Source organism: Petaurus breviceps, unplaced genomic scaffold, assembly GCF_028583685.1.
Source record: "Petaurus breviceps papuanus isolate PSGF00001 unplaced genomic scaffold, PetGlider_PUasm1.0 118, whole genome shotgun sequence".
In the NCBI taxonomy this organism is placed as follows: domain Eukaryota; kingdom Metazoa; phylum Chordata; class Mammalia; order Diprotodontia; family Petauridae; genus Petaurus; species Petaurus breviceps.
The window spans coordinates 8,304,959-8,315,204 of NW_027185616.1; the positions used below are offsets into that span (position 1 = coordinate 8,304,959).

Genomic DNA, 10,246 nt, shown 5'->3' on the forward strand with positions numbered 1-10,246 from the left:
CTTATCCCCTTCCCCTCCAACTTCCCTTTTGGATAAGTTACATTTCCATACACAACAGCGTGAGTATATGTGTGTATATACATATATATTCTTTCCTCTTTGAATCAATTCTGATGACAGTATGGTGGAGGCATGGCCTACCCACCCCCATTTTCCAACCATTGTAAAAGTTCTTCCTTATCTGCCTCTTTTATACGAGAAAATTATCTCTATTCTACCTCTCCTTTCCCCTCCTCCCAATTCATCCCTCCTCACTCTTTCATTTTTTTGGGAGATCATTTCAATATAATCAATGCCCTCTATTTTTGTAAACTCCTTTTAACTGCCTTAATAATGATAAAGTTATTAGGAGTTATATGTATCATCTTCCCATATAGGAATATAAACATTTTAATTTTATTGATTCTCTTATGATTACTATTTCATGTTTACCTTTTTTTTCTTCTCTTGAGTCCTGTGGTTGAATGTCAAATTTTCTTTTCAGTATTGGTCTTTTCATCAGGAATGCTTGAAAGTTCTCTATTTCATTAAATATCTATTTTCCTGGAACACTAATGAATTGTTGGTGGAGTTGTGAACTGATCCAAACATCCTGGAGAACAATTTGGAACTATGCCCAAAGGGCTATAAAACTGTGCATACCCTTTGATCCAGCATTACCACTACTATGTCTGTATCCCAAGGAAATTATAAAAATGGAAAAAGGACTCACATTACAAAAATATTTATAGCAGCTCTTTTTGTGGTGACAAAGAATTGGAAATTGTGGATGCCCATCAATTGGAGAATGGCTGAACAAGTTGTGGTCATAAGAAATGGTGAGCAGGTAGACCAGAAAAAATCTGGAAAGATTTGCACGAACTGATGCTGAGCGATGTGAGCCAAACTAGAACAGTGTACACAGTAACAGCAACATTGTGTGACGACCGAGTTTGTTAGACTTAGCTCTTCTGAGCAACACAATGATATAAGACAATTCCAAAAAACTCATGATGGAAAAATGCTATCCACATCTAGGGAAAGAACTATGGAGTCTGAATGTAGATCAAAGCATATATTTTCTCTTTCTTCGTTCGTTGTTTTTTCTTTCTCATGGTTTTTCCCTTTTATTCTGATTCTTCTTTCACAAAATAGCTAATGTGGGAATATATTTAATATTAATACATGTATAACCTATATCAGATTGCATGCCATCTTGGGGAGGAGGGATTGAAGGGGGAAATTTAGACCTCAAAATCTTACAAAAGAGAATGTTGAAAACAAAAATTAATATTTTCAATCGATTAAATAAATATCTATTTTCCCTTGAAGGATTACACTGAGTTTTGCTGGGTAGGTTATTCTTGGTTATAATCCTAGCTTCTTTGTCTTCTGATATATTATGTTCTAAGCCCTTTTCTCCTTTGACATGGAAGCCTCTAACTCTCATGTAATCCTGACTGTGACTCCATGATATTTGCATTGTTTTTTTTCCTGCTGCTTGCAATATTTTTCTTTTACCCTTAGAGCTCTGGAATTTAACTATAATATTCCTTGGAGTTTTCATTTTGGAATCTCTTTTAGGAGGTGACCCATGGATTCTTTCAATTTTTATTTTGCCCTCTGGATGTAAGCTATCAGGACAGTTTTCCTTGATAATTTCTTGAAAAAATGATGTCTAGGCTCTTTTTTTGATCATGGCTTTCAGGTAGTCCAATAATTCCTAAGTTATTTCTCCTCAATCTATTTTCGAAATCAGGTTTTTTTTTCTAATGATATATTTCACATGGCATGGGAACATCCACCTACCCATCACATTTTCTACAAACCTAGTCATATCTTTGCCATAGCACAGTGTTCGGTTCTGGTTCTCACACCTGATGGGAAGCATGACGAAGGGCCAAAGGATTGTCATGGAGACAAGTAAAAGCATGAAAACCAAGATCTATAGGAGCCCTCTGAAACTAGGAAGGACAGGAACCAAGGACCATGAAACAAAATAGGGTGACAGCAAGTAATCAGTCAATATGAGTGTACTACCGATGGTCCAAGCCTGGAGCCGACAGAGTTAATAGTCAAGACAAACTAGGATCTATAAACTGAAGAGTGAATCAAAGCAAAGTGTGTGTGGCATCAGAATCAGCATATCTAAGACAGCATGAAACTGCCATAGTGTCATGGTTTGGGGGATGGGGACTGGTAGGGTTGGCTGGCTCAATTGTCATAGCAAGTAGAATATAAGATCCATGAGGTCAGGACCTGTTTTTCACTTGGATTTTGTATTCCCAGGACCTTGCACATAGTAGGGGCTTAATAAATGCGGGTTGAATTGGATTAGAAGGCAAATCTGAAGACCACATATGAAATTAAGGGCTCACACTTTATCCAGTGTCAGGGAAGGAGGTAAAATAAGTTCTATAATTCTATTGCTAATTTCCATAGTACCTTCCAATATCAACTTTTTTTCTTTAGAATGAAACTTTGTATCTTAGGAACAGCTGCCTGGGGAGCAACTTGAGGGTGAATCTTTGATGGGTAATTGTTTGGAGAGTGGAAATTAGTCCTTTTCATTCCATGGAGGAAAGATCAAGAGAAAATATGTCAGAAACTACATATAATCGACATTTGCAGATAATGATTTTCCTGACATGTGATGATGTCAAACATTATAAAAAGGTACTCAGGGAAACTGAAATATTCTTTTCTGAAGATCTTTAAAATCAGAATGGATTTTCATGTAGCACCCCCTCTGGATGCTTCCTCCCTTGCATTACCACAAGCAATTTGAGTCCCCAGGAGGTTATTGCATTCCAAGGGCTATTCTCTGGGGTCCCTCTTTTTCTGAAATTATAGCTTATGAACCACCCTCCCTGGGGAGGCTCCCCCTTAACATCAATGAGCCAGTAGGCATAAATTAAAGTCATTTTCTAAGATGGTGTAACAATAGTTTGGGGATATAGCATATGGTAACACCAGAGAAGAGAAAGTGAAATGAAAGTATGGAGTAGCCAATTAAACAAAAGACAAGGTACAAGAAAGCCTTGAAAAAAGCAACCACAATCACAATCCAGAGCATAAATTACAGAGAATGAATTTCTACTGGTGTGGGAAGGATCTTTAAGACACAAAGATAGCATCACTACTTGCAGCTTGAATAAGGAGTCAGGAAGATTTGAGTTCTAAACCTGACTCAGACGCTTCCTAGCTGTGTGACCTTATGCAAATCACTTACCTTTTCTCAGCTTTAGTTTCTTTTCTGGGAAATGGGTATAATAATAGCATCTACCTCGCTAGGTTATTGTCCGGATCAAATGAGGTTATACATGTAAAATACCCTTAAACTTAAAGTGCTATATAAATGCTAGGTGTTATTATTAGTAAAACCCGATACATATGTACAATATACACTTTAGAAACCATTCTCCCTTGGGATCTATCAAAAAGAGGGTGCAGGGTATGGGGTTTTTCAATTTTTGTACTCTGGACACTCTACCCCTTTACTATTTTGATATAGAATAAAGTACTTTTTTGAAACTTACTTGGTTGACATTTCTCATTTATCTCTCCATCTTCCTTACCCACAATGTCATTTAAAGGCTTTAAGTGCTTTTGAATAAATTCAGATATGACACAGAAGAGGTATTATCATGCCCATCTTATATATGGAGAAAGTGAAGTCTGGAAAGGGTACATAATGGGCAGAGTCAAAACTAGAACTCAGGTTTTCTGATTCCTCACCCCAAAATCATGCTAATAAGGGTGTGGCTGTAGACTTAAAGTTCAATTCATGGTACAATCTGCCATCAGAAAGTTAAATGACTAACCCCAACATGTCCATATAGCAATATCATATACAGTTTAAAATGGATTTCAATGGAAATTGCCCTGAAGATGGAGATCACAGAAACATGTGAGTATGCTGAGGGAAGTTCAAAGAACTATTCACTCACCTAGTGGAAATTCTCAAGTTCTACAAACATCTAATCTATTACTTTATAGTAATCATGGTATGGTTATTCACTCCCAAACACTTCATTTCCATTTCCCAAATAATGTCATTCTGACAAAGGAAGACAGGCATCTGACGCCAATTTGTGATGCATCTGTTCTTCAGTCATTTCATGATTCTAATTTCAAGTTGTACTCAAGAGAGATAGCAAAGTTCTCTGGTCATTTGATAGAGTCACAATAGTGAAGTGAAATGTCTCAGGCAATAGTTTGAAGCAGCATCAGCAAAGTGAGACTTGTCTAGACAGCTGGGCAAGAAAATCTTAGCTCACTGCAAGAGTAATCCACTGATTCCTTGGTCGTCTCCTTTGCAAGCTGGTTTCTCTGCTCTTTGTTCTGGGCTCTGGGCTCTGGTTAAAGAAGGAGGGAACAAGTACTGGCTGAAGAGTACCTAGTCAGAAATGGCCTGAGTTACTGGTTCTTTGAGGGTTCTCTCCTTAGTATTTAACATTCCAGTTCATCAGTCAAGTAGGCTCTGAGCTTCCAGACAATCAGAATACTAAACACTAGGAGAGCCAATTACACACTTCTACCTAGGTCCCAGGCACTCAGGTGACCTACTCAGATCTGGTGACTAAAAGTAAGAAGTTAAAAATTAAGGAAAAAAAAAAGAGGTAGAGGGAAGTGGAATGAAAATTTTCCAACTCAGGAGGGACAAGAAGATGATTTGACTATAAGAGAAAAGTTGCATTTCCAAGTATATCTTGACCTAGAGAAAAGCCCATAGCAGCACGACTCTCCAAACCAGTGCAGTCCTGAGTCAGGTGTACTAAGACAAAATATAACTTTTCTTTCCTTGCCTATTTTTTTCCTTGCCTTGTTTTCAGGCTTGAATTTCATGCCTTAGTCATATGGAAGAGCAAGTGCTGAGGAGACCTGCCTGATGGTGGCCGGGACCAAAAAAAGTCAGTACAGGGGCAACTAGGTGGCACCTTGAAGTCTTGCACTCTTATCTTGCATTATATTTATTTATAAATATATTTACATTTATTTATTTATTTATACACATATTTACAATACATTGTAAGTTCCTTGTGGACTTTGTTATTATTCACCTTTGTGTCTCCAATTCCTAACACAGTCACATAGTAGGTGTCTGGCACACAGCAGGTGGATTATTGAATTGAAATGAGTGTAGTCCAAGATCATCTATTTAGGATCAATGCATTTTGAACTGGAAGGGATCTTAGAAATCATCCAATCCTGCTTGCTTCATTTTACAGATGAGGAAACTGGAACCCAGAAAAGAAAAGAGAATCCACACAAGTCAAAAAGTAGGATGTGGAGCTCGGAGATGGAGCCAAGTCCTCCAACTCCAGATGCCGTACTCTTTGCACTATACAAGACTAACCCCTTTTGCAAATGAGGAAATTTAGGTCCAGAAAGGTGAAATAACTTGGAAGCACAGAATGGAAAAGCTGGAAGGGATATTTGGGATCTAATTCTTATATGTCCCTCAGTTCACCCATTTTAATATTGAGGAAGTAGAAGCTCTGGGTAAATTCATCCCATTCACACTCTAAGTCATAATTGCTTGTTGTGTGTTTTCCTCCTTCCTTTTTTCCCCACTAGCTTTCTCACCCTATTCCTATCCCTCCTCACTCCTCTGCTTTACTTCTACCTGCTAATTGCCCTCCTATTCCTTAACCTAGCCACCCCTCCAAGGGTCCCTCCCTTCCCCATCCACTTGCCCTCTTATTATTTCTGTTTTCAGAGGACTTCTATACCTTTCTAGATGTTTATGTTCTTCCCTCTTAAACCCATTCCTGATGAGAATAAAATTCCATCACTACCTGCCCTCCTCCTCCCTACTAGCTTCTTCTGTATCCAAAGACAGGCTCTTTTGTATGGGATAATTGTTCCTTCCTATCTCTCTCTACACAGTTTTTTTTTTTTAATCACCTCATCATACACAAATCAGCCTTTTTTTTCAAACTATCCAAATAATTATGACAGTCATGAGAATACTGTCAATATTTTCACACGTAAGAAGCAAACAATTTCTCCTGAATGTCATATGTTGAATTTTTCCTCAAGTTCTGCTGCTTTTGGCACAAATACCGGAAAGTCTTTCAGTTCATTAAATGTCCATTTTCCTTTCATTCAGGAGTATAGTGAACTTTTCTGGGTAAATTACCCTTGATCATAGTCCAGCTCTTTTGCTCTATGAAATATAATATTCCAAGTCCTACAAGCCTTCAAAACAACAGCTGCTAGATCTTATGTAATCTTTATTGTAGCTCCATGATACATGGAGCTCCATGAAAAATTGTTTGGATTTGTTTGTCTTGTTGTTCCCAATATTTTCTCCTTAACATGGGAGTTTTGAAACTTGGTTATGATATTCCAGGAGGTTTTCCTCCTGGGATCTCTTTCATGTGGTGATCAGTGGACTTTTTCCATTTCTGCTTTGCCTTCTTGTTCTAAAACTTCGGGGCAACTTTCCCGGGGAATTTCTTGTAATATGGTATCAAGATTCCTTTTTTATTGTAATTTTCAGGTAGTCTGACTATTCCTACATTATTTCTTCTTGATCTGTTCTCCAGATCATTCGTTTTTCTGATGTGATGTTTCACATTCTCTTCTATTTTTTCATTCTTTTGATATTGTTTTATTATATCTTGGTGTCTTAGAATATCATTAGCTTCCTTTAGCCCAATTCTGGTTTTCAAAGAATTATTTTCTTAAGTTTGTTATTCTCTATTTCAAGTTGTTTAATGAGGTTACAGTTTTAAAGGTGTGGCCCATGGAATTGTACAAAGATCAAGCAGTGGCTAGGCTAGGTTTTGAACCTTTACACCTGGGCATGATAGACTCTAACTCAACAGTTCAAAAGTAATTGGGGTTTTGTCTAGATCAAGGGCTTTCCAGCGACTGAGGACTGATTGCACCGACTGCAAATGCCTTAAGTCTTCTCCCCAAAGATCTGATTCCCACTGCTTGGGATGCCAAGTGTCTTTGGCCACCTAAGGCTTCTAGCCAGCCGCAGAACCTTGCAACCCTCTTAGGAGGATGCACGGCTCTGACTTCTTCCAAGTTTCCTAGGGCTAAGGCATTTAACCCCAGGGCACATCACTTGTCCACCAGCTGTCGAAGTTGGGCTAAGGCATGTGTGTGGGAAAAGGGTTGGGATTGCTCAGGAGCGTGGCGGTCGCCCTGGTTCTGCCCTAGGACAGCTATGAACAGTAGTGCAGGCTACTCTGAGGCCGTAAGGCAGGTAACCTGGAGCTGCGCACAGCTCCAGGAGAGATAGTCCGGAAGGGCTGTGAGGAAGTTCAACCCTGTGGCGCCAACCTGCTCGCCTTGGGATAACGGCAGAGCTTGATAGTGGCAGAAGTTTTGAGTTAAATGATGATGGACTACAGAAAGATTTGGGTTGGGAATGGCACTATTGGAGAAGGGACAGAGCGTGCAAATGTGAGAATGTGAAGAGTGGGTATGACTTGGGGTGTGCAAGGGTATACAACTGGATCTTTGGGTGAGAGGGAGTTCTCCCTTCAAGCTAATTCATTGAAGGCGACAGTATGCCTCTATTGTGTGCAGATCACCCAGTTCGGTGCAGGACAGATTCAATCAGAGTAGAAGGAGCACCCGCACAGAAGGATGCGGACCCTGGGTGACTGTGTCTGGGGGGGGGGAGGGGGGAGAAGGGAACTAGGTGCTCTTTAGGTCCGAGACTCACCATTCCCCACCCCACCCCCATGCCGTCCTAAAGGCAGCTTTAAGAAGGTTTATCCTAAAATAGAAAGCGAAAGGAGTTTGAGTAAATGCAACATAAAGACTAACCCACTGAAAATGGGATGGGGGAGGGGTGTGAGGCTAGGAGAGGTGGGTGGCACTAAGCCAGGGAGGCGGGAAGGAGGAGTGAAAGGGGCTAGTTTCCGCCTAACTCTGGCCCAAACCTGTGCCACAGGGCAGAAGACAGGCAGCCATTGCCTTAACCAGAGCGCAAGTCCCGGCTGCAACTTGGAGAGAGGATGCGACAGTTACGTGGTAGGTGCGGGCGCCGGGCGAAGCTGACCAAGGCCATGTGAATAGATTTCCAATTTGTAGCCAGAGAAGCTGTGTGTGTGTGTGTCTGTCTATCTGTCTGTCTGTCTACCTGTCTGTTTAGAATTATAGCTTCATAGCTGGAAGTTCAACAGTCTTTGACTCCATCCCTCCCCTTCCATTTTACAGATGAGGAAATTGAATCAGTTGAAATAACTTGTTCAGAGTCTAGTTCGTGCCGGATTCCAAACTCAGACCCCCCCCCCCCCCCCCCCCAGACTGCTCTCTGTCAAAATACTCCAGGCTTCCACAATGAATATAAAATTGTGGGAGTCTAGACTTCCCAAAATAACCTTGCTATATTTTAGTCCCCACACAAAGGTTGTGAGGAGAGGACAGGCTTTTTCAAATTCGTTCTAACAACGCAACTAGCTCTAAGAAATCTCACAGGATAAATGCCTCCAGTGGGAAAATCCTGGAGTTGGGAGTATTAGGGAGTAAGGGACAGTGCTGGGCGGTGCTATTTCTAGTACTCCAGATTGCCATCCCCACCTGGCTTAATCTACTTCTCTGAGACACCTCCGGACTTTGGGGATTCTAGAAGCAGAATAGAAAGTGGAGAAGGGTGCATCGGAGGGAGGGAAATTCGACCCCTGGGGAGCTGGGAGAAGCGGTTGGGCTGGGGTTGGGTGATGGCCACGCCGCTTGTGGCAGTGACCCAACCAACGCTCTGTATATCCCAGAAGTGGAGCTAAGCGGAGCAGCCCCTCGAAGGTGACTGGAGGGAGTTCGGGTTTCTGGAGTCTAGGGTGGAGTGGCTATGAAAGGGAGACAAAGGGGGAGGGCGCGGGAAGGAAAGGGCTGTGACTTGGAAATTCCAGTTTGATTAGCCTCCTCACGCTTGAACTTCTGCCCCATCCCAGGGCTCATCCTCCCCTCTGCTTTCCCTGCACACAGCTCCACCATAATTTTAACTGTGGAAAAAAGGGGCAAGGGGATGTAGGGACCGCAGAAGGGAGAGGAAGATAGAGATAGATGATATAGAGGTTAGGGTGAGTGGGGTCTTCCCAGGCTCCCAAACACAGCCCCACGTCGACAATGTCACTCTGGTCTCATTTCCCACGGATGGACCGAGATTTAAAATTGGCTCTGGAGAAGAAGTTGGACTCCCTTTTGTTTGCAATTTGGGCAGCTAAGTGGGCAGTGGATAGAGTGCCAGGCCTGGAGTCAGGCAAACTCATCTTCCTGAGTTTGAGTCCGGCCATAGACAATTAGATGGACTACTCTTCCCAGAGGAGTAAGCAGAGTCGCAGGAGCGGAAGTGCCTCCCAAAGCAAGCAAACAAAGGAAGAACTAGTAAATCTCAGCGTTTTCTGAATACCTGTTATGTGCCTAGGACTGTGCTAGGAATTGTGAACCATCTGGAGAAATATTCAATGAGGTCTCTGCCCTCAAAAACCTTGGAATGCCGAAATAGAGGAGAATCAATCATCAAGCACCAAACAGTGAAATGACAGGCTCATAAGTGTAGCTAGAGTTGAAAGAAGGGAAAGATCACTTTGCCTTGAAGGATGGGCAGAGAGTTCTGTGGAAAGCATTATGAGGGGTAATAAGAACAGAAACAAAAGCACAGACCATTCAAAAACAAGACATAAGAGGCAAACATTAAGGAGACCCACCTAACTGGATTTAGGATTAGCAGTGAGGAGTCATAGGAGACTAGGTGGTTGCAGCAGAGTGAGCCCAGATGTAAATGACCTTAAATTTCAGGTGGAGGAGCTTAGATTTCCCCCAGTCAGGCAGCATGGAGCCACTGGCTTTGAGAAATTGGAATGTGAGTGAGCTGAGGAAGGGTCACTTTTAGGAAAAATGAGTCTCCCTGTATAGATTGGAAGGAGGCAGATGGAGTAAACCTTGCATGAAGTGATTAGGGCCTGAACTAGGTGACAGCTGTGGGAATGTGAAGGAAGGGGTGACCGTTAGACATTTTGGAATAAGGAAGAACAGGATTGGGCAATAGATAGTGAAGAGAGACTGGCTCGAGGAAACTGAAAGACAGAATTTGGGAAGTTGTGAAGGGAAAACAATTTTTGTGTTTGTTTTATGGAGCAGATGAGGAGTTTGGTCAAGGATATGCTGAATCTAAGGTTAAGTTGGGGCATAACCTGTAGGAAGCTGGTAATACAAGACTATGGTTCAAGGTGAGGTCAGAGTTTGAGACAACTGTTTTCTGTGGTTCCAGGCTTGGACATTTCACTTTCCTTTTATA

General features: G+C 41.6%; 1 protein-coding gene across 2 annotated transcripts in view; it reads left to right on the top strand.

Moving 5' to 3' along the window:
• The window catches only part of CIITA (class II major histocompatibility complex transactivator), an 81,072-nt gene that overhangs the window by 23,380 nt on the left and 47,446 nt on the right, over window positions 1-10,246 (top strand). Inside the window, exon 1 of one of the 2 annotated variants that reach the window (XM_069085882.1) lies at window positions 7,871-7,980. The exons of the other annotated variant lie outside the window; for it this stretch is intronic. Coding sequence (XP_068941983.1) covers window positions 7,965-7,980 — 16 coding nt within the window. The 5' untranslated portion in view covers window positions 7,871-7,964. Of the gene's footprint in view, window positions 1-7,870; window positions 7,981-10,246 lie in introns of those variants that run through there. 2 annotated transcript variants of the gene reach the window in all.